The 21,906-nt window shown below is 39.3% G+C and overlaps 1 protein-coding gene and 1 pseudogene across 1 annotated transcript in view; both read left to right on the top strand.

The window, feature by feature from the left end:
- Nucleotides 1-439: 439 nt before the first annotated feature.
- Nucleotides 440-21,906, top strand: part of ARIH1 (ariadne RBR E3 ubiquitin protein ligase 1) — a 155,935-nt gene continuing 134,468 nt past the window's right edge. Inside the window, exon 1 of the mRNA XM_037047101.1 lies at nt 440-1,159. Within this exon, the coding sequence (XP_036902996.1) occupies nt 794-1,159 (366 nt within the window). The 5' untranslated portion in view covers nt 440-793. The remainder of the gene's footprint in view (nt 1,160-21,906) is intronic.
- Nucleotides 1,386-21,267, top strand: LOC118987658 (RNA transcription, translation and transport factor protein-like; annotated as a pseudogene).

The raw sequence follows: 21,906 nt of genomic DNA, 5'->3' as shown, positions 1-21,906 counted from the left end.
AGAAACAAACTACTTAAGATGAGGTTCATCTGTTTAGAGGTTCTACATAAAACAGACTTCCATTTAGTAGCCTGGAATTTTGGCCCAACATCCAAGATCTTCCCAGAATAACTCTAGGGTGGACAAGAAGGCTGCTTCCCCACCGGCTTGTGGGAGGGGTACGGATCTCTAAGACCTGAGGCAAAAAAACACCCCCTGGGCGGTCCGGGGCGGGGTTGGGGGGGGAAAGGCCTTCTCACAGTGACGGGAAAGCCACTGCCTCCTCAAGAACAGGGTCTAACAGTCTCCGCCTTCGTAGCGACCGCAGCAGAACTGAGACCATTCTAGCCGTCGCGCGCTCCCAGTGTCAGGCAGAGCCGTGGGGTCTCCCTGCACTCCACGCAGGGGCGACGGGGCGGGGCGCGGTGACGCCGAGAATAGTGACGCATTACGCAGCGCGACGCTGTGACGCTCGCCCCTTTGTTGGCTCAGTAGCGGTAGCAGCGGCCCGTGGAGGTGGCGCTGGGGACTCTTTTCTCTCGGAGGCCGGAGTGGAACCGCGTCTGACTGAGGCGGGAGGCGAGCGGCCCCCTTGCTCCCTCCCTCCTCCGCGTCCCCCCCGCGCCCGCCGCCGCCGCCGCCTCCAGCCGGCAACTGCCAACCGCCGCGCTTAGGGAGGAGCCGCGGCCCGCGGGGCCGGAGCCAGGCCTGCGTCCGGACATTAGCCGGAGCCGGAGCGAGACCCGGAGCCTGGGCGTCCCCGCCCTCTCCCCACCTCAGGACCAGCGTCCGCTGGGCCCCCGCGCGTCGCGCCATGGACTCGGACGAGGGCTATAACTACGAATTCGACGAGGACGAAGAGTGCAGCGAGGAGGACAGCGGCGCTGAAGAGGAGGAGGAGGATGAGGACGAGCCGGACGATGATAACCTGGATCTGGGCGAGGTGGAGCTGGTGGAGCCCGGGTTGGGCGTCGGCGGGGAGCGGGACGGACTGCTGTGCGGGGTGACGGGCGGCGGCGGTGGCAGCGCCTTGGGACCCGGCGGCGGCAGCGGCGGTGGTGGTGGCGGTGGCGGGCCGGGTCACGAGCAAGAGGAGGATTACCGCTACGAGGTGCTCACGGCCGAGCAGATACTGCAACACATGGTGGAATGTATCCGGGAGGTCAACGAGGTCATCCAGGTGAGGGTGGCCGCCGCGTTTGGCTTTACTGGGCTTGACCAGGGAACAGAGTCAAGGGGCCCGCGCGGCCCCGAGGGGCAGGCCTGGGCCTGGTGTGCAGCCCAACCCGCTCCGCCCTTGTCTTCTCCGCTGCCTCTGCTGGGGACAGAGAGTGTCGAAAGCAGACATTCGCCGGTTAGCCGGGTGTAGGGAGGTGCGCTGGGGGCGGTGCTTTCCAGGTCCTGCTATGGCGGAGGCCTCTGGCCGCCTGAGACTTCTCGGGCTGGCAATTCCTGGCTGTCTCTGGGTCCGGTGTTCTTCCTCTGGCACGAGAAGCGTCCACAGGGGCGGGGCGGAGAAGGATGGTGGAGAAGAGGAATCCCCGGGCCTTCAGTCTCACTTGAGCACTTTTGGAAGGGGTTAGAGAAGGCCTAAGAGCAGCTTAGTGTACGGTTGCCCCAAGTGGGCATCAGTTAATAAAGAAATGGATCTGCTTGGCAGTCTTAAGTGCCTACTTAAAGGTGGGGGAAGGGAACTATTTCTCGGAAGAGGTGCTGATGGGCCTTTTTTTCCGATGGTGAGGCTTCTATTTGCATTTTTAAAAATTTTTTACGTCTTTGTTGTTTGGGGCCTAACTGCTGCTTTTCCCAGTAGTAGCTTATGACTTACTTGAAGCTGTTGGAAGAGTTATTGCAAATTGCATACCCAGACTCGCAGCTAAAACGCAGTGTTATTGTTTGACATTGGACAGGACTCTGTTGTGATTTAGAAAGTTAAGACTTTTTGCTTCTGGACTCTCGTTTCTGGTAATTTTTATTTCGTGGTCAGTATGTTAGGCTTGATTTAAATTGATAACCACATTTTATTTAACCTTCTTGGTCAGATTTTGCATCTTTGAGATTTAGGAAATAAGAAATTTCCACTTGTTTGGGGGAAAATAGTTATGAGGGGTCAGGTATACGATTGAACAAGAAGGAAGTCTTGATTTAGTGCAACTTCCAAACAACACGAGTTTCGTGGAAGGAGACTATATACAGCAAGTTGCTGTGCTTTCTTGTATGTCATTCATTATATTTTTTTCCTTAAAATTCATTGGCTAATATTCATTGGCAAATTAGCAGTATGTCACTGCCTACTTGCTGAGTTTGCATGCTTAATAGATTTTTACAGTAGTGTCTGGTAAGCAGTACTTTTTTGGGGGGCGGAATTAAACCATATATTTAGGCCCACTTGAAAGCAGTGTTTTGAGTAGTGGTAAAAGAAATCTGATATCTGGTGCTATTACTAAAAAGTGGAAATCTCAAACATTCATACAGATAAATGGTGTAAGGAGGAAACTGAAGGGTTGTAGAAGAAGGCTAAGTTTTATTCTTTATCTAATCCCCAAAATACGTCAATTGACTTACTAGACCATTAAATGAAGAATTTTTTAAGAACCCTTTATCAAAGGAATTCACAGTAAAACATTAAATACTTTTAATTTTTTACAGCTATATAAAATCTGATGTTTTAAAACCTTTTATCTAGGTTATTGGCATTTCAGTTAGCTTAAAAGGAGTCAAGACTTTTATTATTAAACTTTCTAATTTATTATCTCTTTTTACATAGTTAAGTCTCATCCAGCTTTCTCAGCTCTTAGATGTGTCTTAATCACTTACAGGTTCTTTATGCTACTTCTGGAGCAGACATATAGGTAATGCACTCCACATCATTCATTCTTGGTTATTTTAGGGGAGAGAGAGTAAACAACCGAACTAGAAAGACCTACAAAATACTTGATTTTTTAGGTGTCCTACTTTTACCATGTTTCCATGCTTGAGTTTTTGAAAACAGCTTTTTTCTGGTCTACTTTATGTTAAGGATGCTTTTAAGTAGAGCTCCTAAATATAAAATATTTATCCTTTGCTGAAAGTTCGTACTTAGAAATAGCAGTAAATCAAAGGATAGGATTTTTATTCCAGATCATCTTTTCTCCAAATGGTATACTTACTAGATGTAAACTATGCTGTGGTTATGTTATAGGTTATTTATGTTAACAGATTTAAACTTTAAAGGTTACACAGGTTATATGTGCACATTCTAAGAAAAAAACTGGGCAAGGAGAAAAAAGAGTCAAAATAAGTTGCCACCCAGAGAGACACACCAAAATTTGTAATTGTGGTTCTTTCCAGAAACTCCGGGTAAGGTATACATATTTTCTAATAAGAACAGAATGATACTGTCCTGTTTATGTTTTCAGTAGGAAAAAAGCAAAAGGCATCTCAGATCTTTCCTGTCAGTAAATGTTTTTCAAGTGCTTACATGATCACAGATCTAAACTAATTTATTTAATGTTTCTGTTATTGTTGACTTTCCTTTCTGGCTTTTATAAACCTTGTTGGGACTATCCTCATAGATAAATCTTTGAATGTTTTCTTATTTTCTTAGGGTAAATTAAATTGCTGAGTCAAAGGATTTGCTTATTTTCAAGGCATTCGAAACAGTACCTTATTGCTTTCAGAAAAGGTTATGGTAGTTACCCCCCTGCCCCCTCCTCCAAATCAGCTGGTGCTTGTTTGGGGTAAAATGATCATCGTAAAATGATCATTTTTACTTGTCTAAAGTAGAACTGATGAGGTTGAACTTTTAACAAGTGTATTGGGCATTGGTGTGTCTTTTATAAATAGCCCTTTGCATTTGCTCACTTTAACCCCTTTTGGGATATTTATCTTTTATTGATTTATAAGACTTTATATTCATAAAGTCCTTAAATATCAGTTTAAGTTTTTCAGTTTAAAAAACTAATGTTGGTTTAAGGTGAGAATAAGATTTAAGTTTATCAAATTAAAGACATTGTGTTTCCTTAGTTCAGCTTAGCTTGCTGCTCTAAAAAATTAAAATGCCCTGCCCCCCCCCCCCTTGCTGCATATGTTTCCATATGAAATTAGGTATCTTATTAGTGAATTTGAAAATCCATTTGTGGGAGAAAAAGATTGAAATGTAAAAAGATTGCCAAGTTGATCTTCCCTTGGGATTTTGATGACTTTTTCTGAGGGAGTAGTTTTGGGCAACAACAAATACTTATATTTATCTATATCTGCTGGTTAGTTCTAGTCTTCAGTCAAATAAGTCAACACTTTCTTTTAGCAAACTTGGTTTTTTGGCTTTCTGTAACTCTTGTTATAGTTTAATTTGGTCTTGTTTTACATAGATTCTTTGTGGGTACCTCCCGTATTTTGTTGTGCATAATGCACACTTTTTTGCCCCAATTTTTGATGGAAAAATGAGGATGCACATTATACCTGTTCTTGTGTTTTATAATTATTTGTTATATAAAATTTCTTGTACCGTAATATGTTGAAAAATAAATGCTAAGTTTTTTTTTAAAGATTTTATATATCTTTAGAGGGGAAGGGAAGGAGAGAGGGAAAGAAATATCAATGTATGGTTGCCTCTCGTGAGTCCCCTCTGGGAACTGGCCTACAACCCAGGCATGTGCCCTGACTGGGAATCGAACCGTGATCATCCGGTTCTCAGGCCTGTGCTCAATCCACTGAGCTACACCAGCCAGGGCAAAATTTCTTTATAATACAAAATATATCTAAATGTAAATAAATATGAAATTGAATGAAAAAGTTAAAATGAAAGCTATTTTTCATGAAAGTTTGGGCCAAAAATCTGGGCACTCATTATACACGGGAACTTGTTATACACAGCAAAATATGGTACCTTACCTTTTGAACTTTTCAGAAAAGATCAGGGATTTTCTTTTATCTTTAACCTGAACCAGTGGTAGAGAAATGCTTAAAGCCCTTAATGTACTTAACTATATTAACTAACTAGTATTGCTAATATTAAAAAGTAAGGTTTTTTAAATGTAATTTTCTAATTAGCTGGATAGTTTATTAAAGACTACACAATTCTGGCATGTCGTGTTTTCACAATAGTGTTCAGTAAATGTTGGTTGTGCTTGTATTCCAATTACCATGTTATAGTTTTTGCCTCAGGAACATGTAGAGGTCCTTAGGTCCTATTGCCAGAGATTGTTATTCATTAGTTAAGTCTGACTTGAAGCCTGAACATACATATATTTTTATCCACTTCAGTGACAGTTGTGAACCACTAGAATAGTCACCGTTCATACACTGTCATGATTTTGACTCTCAGAATGAGTAGAGTGAGAAGGGCAGTAGTAAAGTAACCCTTAGGAACGCCACATTTAAAGAGTATATTTACTGAGGGAGAGGGGCATGGGGCTGTTCAAATGTGAGTGGTCAGAGAGGAGGTATAGAGAGGTGGGTGAGCATCTTGCTATTATAAGATTTATTATGCTAAATAACTTGTTTTAAAAAGACCACAGTAATAACCCTTGGTGGGAGAATTTTCTGTTGGCTCTTGATATTTAACCCCTTTTACTTAAATAAAAGATTTAATTTAAAGAACTTCTAAGGTGATGAAGTTTCAAGTATAAATTGAGAGGTACTATAGAGTATTGTGCACAGACTGGGAGCCAGTTCTAGCCCTGGCTTTCCTTCTAAATGGCAAATTAATTTATATTTTAAACTTTAGGGGTTTTTTTAGTTTTTAAAAAATAATGTATTTTATTGATTATGCCATTACAGTTGTTCCCTTCCCCCACCTTCATTCCCCGTCACCCTTCACACTCCCTCCCACTCACATTCCTCCCTTTAGTTCATGTCCATGTGTCATAAGTTCTTTAGCTTCTACAATTTCCACACTACTCTTGCCCTCCCCCTGTCTATTTTCTCCCTACCGTCTATGCTACTTATTCTCTGTACCTTCTCCACCCCCACCCCCCACCCCCGCATTGCTAACCTTCCAATTCTCTGATCTCCATTTCTGTGGCTCCGCTCCTGTTTTAGGTGTCTGCTTAGTTTGCTTTTGTTTTAGGTGTGGTTGTTAATAACTGAGTGTGCTTTTTACTGTTCATATTTTTTATCTTCTTTTTCTTATATAAATCCCTTTAACATTTCATATAATGAGGGCTTGGTGATGATGAACTCCTTGAACTTGACCTTATCTGAGAAGCACTTTATCCTTCCTTTCTAAATGAAAGCTGTGCTGGATAGAGCAATCTTGAATATAAGTTCTTGCCTTTCATGACTTGGAATACTTCTTTTCAGCCCCTTCTTGCCTGTAAGGTCTCTTATGAGAAATCCGCTGACAGTCTGATGGGAACTCCTTTGCAGGTGACTGTCCCCTTATCTCTTGCTGCTTCTAGAATTCTCTCCTCCATTTTAATCTTGGGTAATTGTAATTATGATGTGCCTTGGGTCTACCTTCTTTGGGACTCTCTGAGCTTCCTGGATTTCCTGGAAGTCTATTTCCTTTGCCAGACTGGGGAAGTTCTCCTTTATTATTTGTTCAAATAAGTTTTCCACTTGCTGCTCTTCCTCTTCCCCTTCTGGTACCCCTATAATTCGGATGTTGGAACGTTTAAAGATGTCCTGGAGGTTCCTAAGCCTCTCCTCATTTTTTTGAATTCTTGTTTCTTCCTTCTTTTCTGTTTGGTTGTTTCTTTTTTCCTTCTGGTCCACTCCCTTGATTTGAGTCTCAGTTTCCTTTCCATCACTATTGGTTTCCTGTGCATTTCCCTTAATTTCAATCAGTTTAGCCTTCATTTGTTCCTCTAATTTGTGACTAAAATTAACCAATTCTGTGAGCATCCTGATCACCAGTGTTTTGAACTGTGTATCTGATAGGTTGGCTATTTCTTGATCGCTTAGAGTTATTGGCTCTGGTGCTTTGAGTTCTTCTTGAGCCATAATGTTTTGGTCTTTTTGCGCCTGTTATGTATGAAGGGCAGAGCCCTAGGTGTTCACCAGGGTGGGGCAACTCAGTGGCTGGGTTGTGAAGCTGTATGTGGGAGAGGGGTCCAAGAGGGGCAGTGGCGGTTCCTTTTGCTGCTTCCCGCTGGGGCCTGCGTGGTCCATTTCACTGCTCTCTCTCTGTCTCAGTGCTCACCCCTTCGCCTGGTTTATCTGCGTGTGAATGTGTGACCTCCGTCAGCCTGCTGCCTTGCGCCCTCACTGGGTCCTTTGCAACCCCACTCCTGGGATCTACCAACCACCGCCTGGGCACCTGGGTCTGGCCTGGTCGAGTTTTCCTGCACAACCCTGCTCCGCCAGTCCCTGGCTCTGCCCCTCTTACTGGTCTGGCTGAGTGGTTCGTTGTTGTATGACTTCGTATAGTTCAATTTTCTGTGTTTGGTTGCGTTTTTTTGTGCAAGGAGGCACAGTGTTTCCACCTACACCTCCATCTTGGCCGTAAGTCTCTGATCTTTTTTTACATTAATGTTTTATTTAACATCCTTAATTGGAGATGCCCATTGTTTCCAAGAAGTTGAACTCACCCTGGCTGGTGTAGCTCAGTGGATTGAGCACGAGCATGCGAACCAGAGGACCGTGGTTCGATTCCCAGTCAGGGCACATGCCTGGGTTGCAGGCCAGTACCTGGCAGGGAATGAACAAAAGGCAACCATACATTGATGTTTCTCTCCCTCTCTCCTTCCCTTCCCCTCTAAAGATAAATAAATAAATAAAATATTTTTTAAAAAGTTGTTGAACTCTAGTATGCATATCAAATGAAATTAAAAATTAACTCATTTGGGTGGAGTGTGTAGGGTAAGAGAGGGAGAGGAAGGGAAGAAAGTGTATGAGAGTGTGGGTGTGTGGTTTGAACGTCATAAGGTGTTGGATATGGTTTACCCCTTTTTTTTTTAATATTTTATTTATTTATCTTTAGAGGGGAAGGGAAGGAGAGAGGGAGAGAAACATCAATGTATGGTTGCCTTTCGTGCGTCCCCTGCTTGGAGTTGGCCTGCAGGGAACTGGCCTGCAACCCAGGCATGTGCCCTGACTGGGAATCGAACCGCGATCACCTGGTTCACAGGTCCGCGCTCAATCCACTGAGCTACACCAGCCAGGGCTGGTTTACCCCTTTTGAATGAGTTCATCTTTTCCCAACTAATCTCTTTGAGCTAGAAGCTTGAAATTACATTAATTATTGTTGAATAAGAAGCTCTTTAGGGGTGGGGTCCATCAGTCTTTTAACAAGCAGTGATGCTAATGCAAGTTAAAGTACTGCTTAATGTTTCTCAATACACTGATGTATTGAGTTGGCCAAAAAGCTTGTGTGGTTTTTTTTTTTCCCCTGCAAAATATAGTTGAAACTTAACAGCAGTGTTTCTCCTTGTTGTAACGAGTTGCAAATTACTACAGAGATGGGTTAATGGTGGGAGGCAAGTTGTTTAAGCAGCTGGTGGAAGGAAAATTCCAAGAGTTTGGACAACACTACTAGGCCATCCTTCAAATAGTAGTCTTTACTCAGTTGTTTTAAATATGCAAACCAAACTAGTGACAATTCACATTTTAGGTTGGAGCACTTGGTTTTCCTTCTACCCTTCCCCATTGCTTGGGTTTTTTTGTTTGTTTGTTTGTTTTTTTAAACTGAAATAGTTGAGTTTATTTATTTAATACACTGGAAGGGATATAAGGTCTTGGATATCATAAAGGGTACTCAGTACTGTACTAAATGTTGAAGAGACTGAGAAGACTTCTTTTAAAGGAGTTTGTGATCTCTTTGAATTTAGACTGCCAAAGTTGTTAGGTCAGTTAAGAAGTTTAGTCAGGTGTTAAGTGTATAGTAACAGGTATTCAGATCTGGAAGATTGCTAGGATTTGGTGGAGAGAAAAGAGGAATAGGAAGGCATACTGAAAAATTGAATGAAATGAGAATTAGGAAGGTGAAGTCAGCCAAAGCAGAAGAGTTTATAAATTGATGACAATAGTGTTGTAGAAGCTTGAAAGTTCGATAGCATGAAGAAAGGTAGGCAGGCACAAGTCATCACAGTAGAGTTCTTTTTTTGGGTTTTAACCACTACTGCTCTTTAGCCCTATATTACCCCAAAACTTAATGTCTTAAAAACAACATTTATTATATTAGAGTTTTCTATGGGTCAACATTCTGGATTCAGCTTGGCTGGGTATGTCTTCCTTTTTTTCTTTAAATAGTTTTTTTAAATTGCATTTATTCCCATTACCATTTATCCCTCTTAAACACTCTTACAAATCTCCCCTTCTACCCCTCAGTGTCTCTTCTTATAAGACTGCAAACAAAGAAAGTGTCAAGCAGGATTGCAGGTCTCAAGGCTTGATTGGGAGAGGATACCCTTCCAAGGTCGTTTATGTGGCTGTTGGCAGGTCTCAGATTTTCATGGGCTGGTGTTGGCCAGCGATATAAGTTCCTGGCCATGTGGGCTTTCCATAAAGTGTAGCTTACAACACAGTAGCTTCTTTCCTCCTGAGCAAAGTGTCTGGGACAGAACCCCAAGATGGAGACTAGTCTTTTTATAACTTCAGTCAGAAGTGACATCCCATCACTTTGCCATATTCTACTTGTAAGTGAGTAACTAAATCCAGGCCATAATCAAGAGGAGCAGATTATACATGAGAGTGAGGACCTAGAGGCGGGGATCCTTGGGGCCACCTTAGAGGCTCCTACTAACTATCTATCTATCATTTATATCTGGCTCAATCAAAAGGGGAATGACAGCTATGTATAATGTTTATCCATTTGCTTTATATACCAATGAGAGGGTGTAGTAGTTTTTGGATTTTTTTTAGAATTTGTATTTGGCTTTGCAGAGCATTATTATACCTTAAAATGATAAGCATTCCAAATTACCTTTCAGTGGCTAAGACTAAAAGAATCATTTGCAGTCTCAGATCTGAGAGGAATTTTAGATTCTCCAGTCCACCGAATTTTTTTTTAACTTCAGCTACAAAGCAGAATCATCTGGGGATTTTTTTTATTACACTTTTCATTTTGAAATAAGTACAGATTCACATGCACTTACAAAAAGTAATACAGAGGGGTTCCACATACCCTTTACTGCAGCAGTAACATCTTGTAAAACTCTAGCATAATATTACAACTAATAGGTTGACATTGGTGCAATCTGCTTATCTTACTAAGATTTCTTTACCTGATAATTTTTAAAAGACAGGCACTTAGGCTAAAAATGGGTTTTGGGATTTGGGAGTAGGGATTGTCATTAAACAGTTCCCTTCCCTGGATTATTTTAATGCACATCTAGGATTGAGAGCCTCTGTTACTGCCTAATGTCTCTGAAGAATTCTCCGTGTAACATTCCACTCTCTGCTTAAGTACAAATAAATGACTGACCTGTGATATGGCTCATTTCAATATTTAACCCTTGATTTTTTTAAAAAATGGAATTAAAATGTGCTTTCATGTTTACTCATACGCATTGTTCCTAGGGTAGCCCTTTGGATGAAAAAAAACCATTTTTAAAAATATATAACTATTGTTTTAGAAGCTTGAAGGAAAAACCTTTTTTCCTACAGTTAGTCTGCCTTTATGACATTGAACTTAAAATTATGCATGTTGCCTACTTTATTTAACATTAGCTATGTACTATTTTTCTTTTTTTTTAAGATTTATTTATCTTTAGAAGGGAAGGGAAGGAGAGAGGGAGAGAAATATCAATGTATGGTTGCCTCTGCAGAGGACACACAATGTATCGTGTGTCCCCTGCCGGGAATTGGCCTGCAACCCAGGCATGTGCCCTGACTGGGAATCGAACCGCAATCCTCTGGCTCACAGGCCCGTGCTCAATCCACTGAGCTACACCAGTCAGGGCTTACTATTTTTCTTCTACTGGGCAACATATCACAGTCCACAATTTTGCTAAGACCGTGACAATATATAAGAAGTCTGTCTGGAAAAAGTGTAGCCATTGTTAGTATAACAAGAAGAGCTTGGGTTTGCCTGACATAGATGTAACCTGGCAGCCAAGGAGAGTGGACTGTAATGCATGTGTATGGATGCACCTGATGACTTCACTGTACTGGTCACTGGGGGCAGTAGACACCACTGAGTGAGCGTGTGTACTATGTGACCATCACATTCAAAATAGGGAGTAGAGCAATGAATCTGCATCAGATTTTGCATTAAGCTTAAACATTTCTTCTGTGGAAGCTATTCAGATGATTCAGAAGGACACAGCTATGGGCAACTAGTGATTGGCAGCTTCATCACAACAACATGACTGCTCATGCACCATGCTTTTGCTTGGTCAGAGTTTTTTGGTAAAACAGCAAATCACCCAGGTGACTCAGCCCCCCTACAAACCAATTTGATACCCTGTGACTTCCTGCTTTTCCGAAAACTAAAATCACCTTTGAAAGGGAAGAGATTTCAGACCAGCTATGGTATTCAGGAATATATGATGGAGCATATGATGGCAATTGGGAGGACTATGTGAGGTCCCAAAGTGCCTCCTTTAAAGGGGACTGAGGCGTCATTGTCCTGTGTAGTGTTTTTCTTGTATTTTCTTCAATCAGTATCTCTATTTTCCATATTACATAGCTGGATGCCTTCTGGACAGACCTTGAGTACAGGTCAACCTTTGATCTTGACCCTGTGAGTTTATAAATAGCTTAATCATTCCCATTACATGATATAAATAGAAGGAGGAGAATTTATTTAGCCTGACTGTTAATGATCACTTATTATTAGGTGAGAGAATGATCACACTTTTAACCCAGGATGGCAGGATCCTTGGGGCCCATAAGTCCTTGCTTTTAGTGTTTTCAAAAGCCAAATAGTATTCAAAACAAAGCAAAACAGAACTGCCTTAGCTAATTAAAATGTGGGCCAATGTTGGCTTTTTTTGAAGGTTTTATTTATTTATTTTTAGATAGAGGGGAAGGGAGGGAGAAAGAGAGGGAGAGAAACATCAGTGTGGTTGCCTATACTGTGCCCCCATCTAGGGACCTGGCCTACAACCCAGGCACGTGTCCTGACGGGAATCAAACCAGTGACCCTTTGGTTCACAGGCCGGTGCTCAATTTACTGAGCCACACCAGCCAGGGCATGAATTTTCAATTCCAAAAGAACAGCACTTTTTTAGTCAGTATGTTTCTACAGTTATATACAACTTAAATTTCTTCCTAAAATGTTGCTTTCTTCCCAAATTCTCATTCACCCAGTGGTCATCTGGCTTGATCTTGGATATAAAGTCTCATTTCTTGATGTATCTCGGTGCACAGTTGATGTCTCATTGGTAGTTTGGTATCTCAGCAAGCAGTTTACAAAATTCTTACTGAGCTAGCAGCAGTTCTGGCAGATTAACTTTTTAGAGCTCTGCCTTTTTTTTTTTTTTTTTAAAGGAGAATGCTGGTATTAAGGCCTTGAGGTTGTAAGAATATAAATGAGAAATGCCAAAAACTATGCCAGGAGTTTTCTCATGTGATTTTTTAATAAAAATGTAAACTATGTTCAATAGCATTTTTTTCTTTTTGCTGTATTCCATTTGAAAGAAGTGTCACAGTTGGCCTGACACTTAATACATTTTGGCAGAAAGTAGAGCAGATAATGAAGTATTAGGTAACATTTCTGTAGTACTAAGACATTTGTTCAGATAATGCTAACCATAGCTATAATCCCAGTCACTTCTCCTTAAGCTTGCTTTGCTGTCTCCTTTGAAATGATTATACTTGTAATTCAAGTATTAATGGACTCCAATTTTTTGATAATACACTCTTTCTCTTAATCACAATTATACATTTTTTTAAGGGTTAAGTAACTTAGAGACTGTGAGGTATTTTCTGAGTCTTAGCAGGTACTTGTACATAAAAGCCTCTAATGTGGACACATTGAAATTTGAGACATTTGGACAGGCACTTCTTCTCTGAAACCCATTTGAAACCCAAATTTACTGCCTTCTCTCCTAAAGACTTTTCTGCCTTTGATTAACTTACCAGTTAACCATTCTTGGAATTTAAAGATCATCTTTTTCTTTTTCTCCCTGAATTTCCCACATTCTATTGGCCCTGATTAAGTTACCTCTGAAATACTTGTTTGTTGTCCCTAACCTTTCTACTAACTACTGTAATGCTAATCTCTCTGCCATGAGAGAGATTTTGCCTTCTTGCCTCTAGCTTCCAGTCATACTACCAAATACAAATAGAGTAGTCACTTTCCTGCTAAAAAGACTTCATTGCTCCCCGCTACCCTCCACAGATCCTATTATGAGTCTAGTCTAGATTCCTTAGTAGGGCATTCATGGCTTCCCCATCTCGATTTCAGCTAATTTTTTCAATCTCATCTGCTCTTGTTCCTGATTCTCCTACCACCTCCATTGCACTACTTCTAATTGTGTAATACTACAATACAGTACACCTTTATGTTTTCCTATTTTTGTTCAAGCTGGTTCTTCTTTGTGATATTTTTTTCTCTTCCTAACTGCCTTATGTACTCCTATTAGGAGGACCCTGCTCAGATTTTCTGGGTCCCTCTCCTCTACCTTTCCAATGCTTCCTTGTCTGTGTTTGCATAGCACTTCAAATGAAGTTTAATGTAGCTTACATGAGATTGTAATGTAGTTTATTCTAATACCTAAGTGTTTCCAGCTAGTTAGATGTGAGAATTGTGAGGGGTGGAAATGAGTGTCCTTCATCTGTAGCATGCCGCACACTGACACAGTCTTCTGATGTAGAAATTCAGTAAATACTTGTTGGAGTTAATCGTCTAGTAAATGCTTGCTGTCTTGGTTTCCTTACCTGTAAACAAAAGGGAGGTAGACAAGATGTTCTGCACTAATAAGTTATTTTATGATTTCTAGATAATGCTGCAGTAATAGTAGAAGAAGATGCCAAGAAAAAGTATTTAAATTCCAAGAGGACAAGCTTTTTTAAGGCCTCCAAACAAATGGTGACTCTTTTATAAACTATTATTTGCATATAGTTGCCTCATATTTTATATAAGCCGACAGTGATATTAAAAACAATTGAGTCACTTTAATACAGTACTTTGCAAAATATGGTCCATGAAAGAAAAAATGTTTTATGTAATATTGTTTTATGTTTCTTGTAATACTAAGAAACTATTTCCCTTTTTAAATCTGTTGACATTTGTACTGGTGATAGAGAAGCAGTGGGTGATAAAACCACAGGAGTTTTAGCACAGGTCAAATCAGTGACACCAGACTATCCCAGAATTAATTGTATTATTTGCTGCTGCACAGTAATAAGTACTAGTTGTACTTACTGTCCTGGATGAAGCTAAAACTTACTAGGTTTACATCTATCTGTTAAGTGCACATCTTAATAGTTTATGTGGCAAAATTGGAGGTATGCATGGAACACTGTTGTATTCTAAAGTACGGTGGTGATCTCAAAGACATTTGTTTGATTTGTGACCTGAACAAGCTGTTTGTGTGTTGTAATACCACTCTTACTTGAAAAAAATGATTGACAAACTATTTAGACCAATGGCAAATAAACACATGGTAAATGTTTCTTCAAATGAATGAAATATGCCTGTCATTTCAAGCAAAACTCCTCTCAGTAGTTGAAGTTTTAAAGTGAAAACTAGAATTTTAGAAATCTTGTATCAAAAAAAAAGAGAAAGCTTGTATCCACCAGTGTGAGACTGACAGCTTTTTAGTATTTAAAAACTTCTGGTGAAATATTGTGATAAACTGTATCAACATTTAGAAGATCTACACGACAAAATGAACCAACATTTTCCAAATGACCAATTTTCCAGTGACCACTTGTGGTATTTCACAGTCATGCATAGATCAGTGATCCATCCAGAATTCTAAATAAGACAGTGGATTTTAATATAACAAGAATATGAATTGTTACCAGTGCTTTTCCCCCTTGTATCTCCTTGCCTCACCTCTCCTGGCCAAACCTGGAGGGACCAGAGTGGGAAGTCTGGACCATGTTCCAGGCTGACAGTCCTGGACCCTGCTGGTTTCAACTGCAAAGATCAAACAGTTTAGAAACTTTGTTGCTTGGCTTGAAGACCAGAAAATTAGACATTACAAGCTTGAAGATGTAATCTAAGAAAAACACCCATGTGACTTGGGTCAGTCACTGCCACACCCATAGCAGTGACTGATCCAAGTTCTTTGAAATGTATGTCCTTTCAAGATTCAAGATCCACATGAAGCAATTGATTGACTTCTTGATTTAGCTGTAAGTCTAAGGACTTGGTACCTTATTAAACAAAAAATGCTATTACTGCTGCTAAAAATGCAGAGACATTGATCAATTTGGGTGTAAGTAATCTTGATTTTTAAGGCTGGTTTAAAAGTTTTGGTTAACCTTCAGATTCAGTGTCATCATTATTACCTGGTAATGCTTAAAGCAATTTGAATTTTGGTCCAGGAGTGCCTGACGTGTGCATTTGCTAAAGCAAATCAAACAAGAGCAAATCAAAACTAAAAGCCTGTTGCTTTAGACGAACATATTCTTGGTTTTTGACACAGGAGATTCACTTCTTTTTTTTTCTTTTAAGTATATTTTATTGATTATGCTATTGCAGTTGTCCCAATTTTTTCTGCCTTTTGTCCCCCTCTGCCTGGTACTACCCTCCTTCCCTCCATCAGTCCTCCCCTTCAGTTCAGGTTCATGGGTTGCACGTGTAAGTTCTTTGACTTCTCCATTTCCTGTACTATTCTTAACCTCCTCTGTCTATTTTGTACCTACCATTTATGCTACTTATTCTCTACTTTTTCCCGCATTGTCCCCCTTGCCCCTCCATGCTGGTAACCCTCCATGTGATCTCCATTTCTTTGATTCTGTTCCTGTTCTAGTTGTTTATTTTTATTTTTTTTATTTTTAGATTCAGTTGTTGATAGTTGTGAGTTTGTTGTAATTTTACTGTTCATAGTTTTGATCTTCTTTTTCTTAGGTAAGTCCCTTTAACATTTCTTATAGTAAGGTATTAGTGATGATGAATTCCTTTGACTTTACGTTATGTGGGAAGCACTTTATCCTTTGATTCTAAATTATTGCTTTACTGGATAGAGTAATCTTGGATGTAGGTCTTTTCTTTTAATCACTTTGAGTACTTCTTGCCAGTCCCCACTAGCCTGCAAAGTTTCTTTGGAGAAATCAGCTGGCAGTCTTATGGGAACTCCTTTGTAGATAACTCTGCTTTTCTCTTGCTGCTTTTAAGATTTTCTATTTATCTTTAACCTTTGACATTTTAATTATGATGTGTCTTGGAGTGGGCCTCTTAGCATCCATCTGGTTGGGGACTGTCTATTGTTCCTGGACTTGCATGTCTGTTTCCTTCACCAAATTAGGGATATTTCCTTTAATTAGTTTATCAAATAAGTTTTCTATTTCTTGCTCTTCCTCTTCTCCTTCTGGCATCTCTATGATTCGGATGTTGTCATTTTGGAGATATCCCAGAGTTATTTTATTCTCTCAGTTTTTTGAATTCTTATTTTTTTCATTCTGTACTGGTTGACTGTTTATATCTTCCTTATGTTCCAGATCGTTGATTTGAGTGCCGGCTTCCTTCCCTTCACTGTTGGTTCCCTGTGAATTTTTCTTTATTTCCCTTTAGTGTAGCCTTCATTTCTTCCCTTAAGTGTTTGCTATACTCAATGAGATTTCTGAGCATCCTTATCTCCAGTGTTTTGAACTCTGCATCTGATAGGTGGGTTATCTCTATTTTGCTTAGTTCTTTTTCTGGAGTTTTGATCTGTCCTTTCATTTGGGCCATATTTCTTTGTCTCCTCAATTTGTCAGGCTCCCTATGTTTGTTTCTGTGTATTAGGTAGAGCTGCTTTTACTCTGTCTTGGTGCACCTGTAAGTTGTAAGGGGCAGAGACTTAGATATTGGGGGTGGAGGGCAACCCCTTTGCTGCTTTGTGGTGCTGCATGTGGGGGAGAGGTTGGAGAGGGAACCATGTTGCGCAGCATGCCTACCACTCCTCACCTTGGTGGGAAGTAGGAGATTCAGTTCTTAATGAAGCTGCTCAGATACTGCAGTTGCTGTGTATAGAACAGCTCAGAGAGCTACAGATAAAAATTAATGAAGCTGTAGTAACGGTTCAGGCAATTGTTGCTGATCCAAAGACAGAAACCACAGACTGGGGAATGTTGAAAGAAAAAAAAAATATTTTAGGATTTCAGCCTCTCATCTTCGTATGATTGGGAACCATGTATGTTCGTTCTGGCGTGTGTTTGGAAATCAAAAGTCACATTTCCAAGGAAAGAATCCCAGAAAATTGACTATGTTCTAAAGGTTTACCATTATTGCTTTTTCTTTAACAAATTTGGGAAAGTGGGGGTAGGGAGAATAAGAGGTTTTTGGTATGGTCTCAGAGACTACCTTGCAAGTAGCTTTTAAGGAACTACCCATTTTTGTATTTTGGCCGATAATTAAGTGAAAAGGCTATGAAGGTGCTCCTCCTTTTTCCAAATACATATCTTTGTGAGGCCACAATCTCTTTATCCTTCAAACAAAACAACATATCCAAGAGATTGAATGCAGAAGCAGATATGAGAATACTGCTGTTTTCTAGTTAGCTAGATATCAAAGACTTTCAGTTATGTGAAATAGAATACTCTTACAAATTTTTGCTTTGGAACATATTTATTTTCATAAAAATGTTTTGGTTTTAGCATATAATCGAATTTATTACTGTTAATTTTAATGACGATAAATATTTTTAAAATTCTCAGTTTTAATATCTAATGATAAATTTTAATAGTTATAACTCACATAAACAAATTTTGGCATACTCAATAATTTTTAAAGTATAAAAAGGGGTTCCAAGCCCTGACTGTTGTAGCTCAGTGGGTTGGTTGTCATCCTGCAAACCAAAAAGGCTCCAGTTCAATGCCAGGTCAGGGAACATACCTGGGTCGCCAGCCAGGCCCCTTGTTGGGGGCATGTGAGAGGCAACTGATTGATGTTTCTCTCACTTTCTTTCTCCCTCCTTTCCCCTCTCTCTAAAAATAAATAAAATCTTTTTAAAAAGGGGGCTGGGGTTCTGAGATCAAATGGGTTGAGATTGCTGCACTGATATTCTAAACCAGTCACACTCTATGAGTTTATTGTACATTTGCAATAAGTTATAAACTACAAATTAAGAGATATTACTGATTATTAATCAAACAGTTATGTATAAGTGATGTTAAATGGTATAGATGGTCTTGACAGGAATATACTTAAAATAAAATCAGAAATAGGAATCATAAGATATGACTAGTTGGGGAAAGATGATTAGAAATAACAGGGATGCTTTTTTTTTTTTGAGGAGGAGCAACAGAGATACCACCTGATATATGCCATTTATTATTTTGTTTATATTCAGACTTACTACATTAAGATGAAAGCTCCACGAGAGCACGGCCTTGTTTTATTCATTGCTGTCCTCCCAGAACAGTACCTGGCACATAGTAGGCGCGTAGTAGACATTTTTTGTATAAGTATTTTTTCCCTCCCATTTTTGAAGAATATTTTGATTTTAGTTAGTTGTAGTTTTGTTTTGTTTTTTTTCAGCACTTTAAAGATTACATTGTTTACTGGCTTCCATTGCTGTGATGGGAAGAAACTAGTGAGTCTTTAATGGTGCTTGTGAGATTTTTTACTTTGTCTTTGAAAGCTTGATAGAAAACTATTATTATGCCTAGTCATGGTGTTCTTTCTGTCTGTCTTGTTTTGAGTTTTCATATCCTTTTGAATATGTGGGGATGATGTCTTTTATAATTTTGGAAGTTCTCAGTTCTGCCCCTATTTCTTCTGAAACTCCAGTTATACATCTATTAGGGCTTTTTATGTTCCATTTTTGTCTAATGCTCTTTTGTATGTCTTCCATCCTCTTTTCTATGTGCTTCATTATGTGTAATTTCTATTGATTTATCCTATGGGTTTCCAAATCTGTCTTCTGTGTCTGATCTGCTGTTAAGTACCTCTTAGTTTTAATTTCAGATACGGTATATTTCATTATAGAGTGTCCATGTAATTTTTTTATAGATGCTGATACTTTGATATCTTTTTATGTTTTCCATCTTTTGCTCTATTTTCTCCAGCACATTAACTATTTATTCTTAAAAGTTTTGTCAACTAACTCCAATATTTAAGTTATCTTAGTGCCTTCATATTTTTTCTCTTTTCAGTCATGTGTTCCTGTCATTGGCGTACTTTTTATTGCATGCCATACATTGTGTTTGAAATATTTTTAGAGTCTCTGGATGATGATAGATTTCTTTTAGAAAGGATTTTTTTAATTTAAATTTTACTTTTCAATTACAGTTTATATTCAATGTTGAGGATTTTTAAAAAAAATATTTATTGTGCCCTGGCTGGTGTAGCTCAGTGGATTGAGCGCGGGCCTGCGAACCACATGATCGTGGTTCGATTCCCAGTCAGGGCACATGCCTGGGTTGCAGGCCAGTTCCCAGCAGGGGACTCGCGGGAGGCAGCCATGCATTGATGTTTCTCTCCTTCTCTCCTTCCCTTCTTCTCTAAAGATAAATAAATAAAATATTTAAAAAAAAATAAAAAAATATTTTATTGTTTATTTTTAAAGTGATGGAGAGAAACATCAGTTGGTTGCCACCCAGGGATGTGCCTTGACCAGGAATTGAGCTGGTGATTTTTTGCCTGGCCAATTAAATAGAAATGGGAACATTACAATAAAATTTTTTTAAAAAAGCAAAACAGACAGATATTATAATGTTTTTTATGACCTAGAGTTTGGAAGTCATACTTTGTGATTCCTGCAGTGTCCTGTTGGTTACACAATTCAGCCCTGTTCACTGTGAGAGGGGCCTATGCAAATATCAGAAGCCAAGGACCACTTGGGACCATCTGGAGGCCTGCTACTACAGACACCATATGAAAAGAAGGGTAGGATACAGGGATATAGCTATAAGTCTAGATTTTAGTTTCAGGAGTATGAGATTTTTTAAAAATGATGTTATGCTTAGTGAGCATAATGGAGGACTTATTACTGATTAAGTCCTCTAAAGTGAGTGTAGGTCAGCTTCCTTTTGCATACTGCAGTAGGCTTATCAAAATCAGTATTTAAAAATTTCTTTCATAGGGCCCTGGCTGGTATGGCTCAGCAGATTGAGTGTTGGCCTGTAAATTGAAAAGTAGCTTGTTAATTCTTAGTCAGGGCACATGCTTTGATTGCCAGTCAGGTATTTGGTATGGTGTGTGTGAGAGGCAACTAACTGATGTTTCTCTCCCTCTCTTTTTCCCTCCCTTCCCCTCTTTTTAAAAATAAATAAAAATAATTTTTTTTCTTCCATATACAGCACAGCAGTATTTGTAAAGCTCTGAGGTATGTAATAGTCGCTTTGTCCATTTAATCCACATTTGATAAATTTCACAAAACTCTTGTACATTATAGTTTAGGACTAGAGTCTAGTCTCATCTATAATACTAAATGTGTGACCTTACTAAATCAGTATCTAGTTTGAATCTACCCTTGTAGAAGAAAGTGTTTTGACTTGGTGATTTTCAAATTCTTTTCCAGTAAAATTCATGCCATGACAAAAAATAGGGTGAATGCTTTCAAGATAAGCAAAAAGACCAAAGCCTCATTTCCATCTGATCTAATGTCACTGTCCATCTTAAACTTGGTCCTCTTGAATTTTGCTATTCCCGAAATGACTGTACATCTTCCTATCACCATGTTGTGCCAAATCTGTACTCAGTCTTTATAGCTATATGCCACCCTTGGTACATGTGCTTGGCAATAGGAGTATAGAGATGAGTGGAGAACATTCCTTTCCAGGGCTCCTAGTCTAGGAGGAGCAGGCATGTAAATAAATACTTGATTATAAAGGCCATAACTCAGGACTTATTATGTCCAGTTTTATTCAGGTATAGCCTGATCTCAGTATTTTCCTGTTTCTGGATTTGTCCTGGCCTGGTTTTAAAAGTGGTAGTGTATGTGTTGCCATTACTCAGAAGTTCTATACCTACTAGTTTGACTTTTGAAGTGTTATTTTTACAGTGTCAGCCCTGGTGTGTTTCACTTTTGTTGTATGTTGGTCCCTCTTTGCTGCTTGTTTAAGGAAAGCCCTGCCCTTTATGGCGCCTAGTTGGTATTTAGGAAAGAAGAAAAATGTAACCTTTGCGTGGATAAGTAGTCTTGTTAGAAGCTATTAGAAATTATTAGAAGGCTCTCATAGGTGAAATCTGAAAAATCAAAAGAACATGAAAAGTGGAGCCTTGTGAGTAGTATAGTACAGCCACCACAGATTTTTCAGGGAATGCTGAATATCTTTTTTTTTTTCTTACAGAATAATCATTCTGTTCACTTTGTGACAGTGTAAAGAAATGTTTATGCTTGATTTAAATTTATGCTTGAGAAAGTTTACCATTCTTGATAAGCATTGGGGTGGGAATGGGATAGGAAGTGGTGCTTATGAGGAGCTTAGGTGTCCCGATAACTAGGCTACAAGAGGATGCAGATTTGGAAAGATACCTCACCAATGTAAGTCTTACCTGCCTTGTCTGCTGTTTATGCACACTCAGCCTGGCATAGCAAGATAATGGTGTTTTTACCTGTGGAAGTTTTCCTGTGTGCTTCTGTAGGCTTTTTTCCTTTGCTTCATTGCCTTTCTCCTGGTAAACTTATTTTTACTGCAAGATCCACCTTAAACATTATTTCTTCTTTGGATTCTTCCCTAGGAGTGAGTCTCAAAATTTTATACATACTTTTATTTTAAAAAATTCTTATTCTGTTATTCTTCCACTAAATAGGCTCTGAAATCCTTAAGGGTAGAATCAGTGTATTAATTTTGGTATTCCCATTGACCAGGACAATTCCCGGAACATAGCTGATAAACAAACAGACTTTGAATAGTCAAAATTAAATATGAGTGAATTTTCTTATTGGTGCTATTATTGATGAAAATAAATCTTGGTACTATCCTTGTTTTTATCATTTGTGAGTCGTTCATATTCCCCCT

Source organism: Sturnira hondurensis, unplaced genomic scaffold, assembly GCF_014824575.4.
Source record: "Sturnira hondurensis isolate 20B ecotype Veracruz unplaced genomic scaffold, ASM1482457v3 Scaffold0005329, whole genome shotgun sequence".
NCBI classification, from domain to species: domain Eukaryota; kingdom Metazoa; phylum Chordata; class Mammalia; order Chiroptera; family Phyllostomidae; genus Sturnira; species Sturnira hondurensis.
Note: the sequence above shows the minus strand (reverse complement) of the source record. Positions and strands in the feature narration are given on the sequence as shown.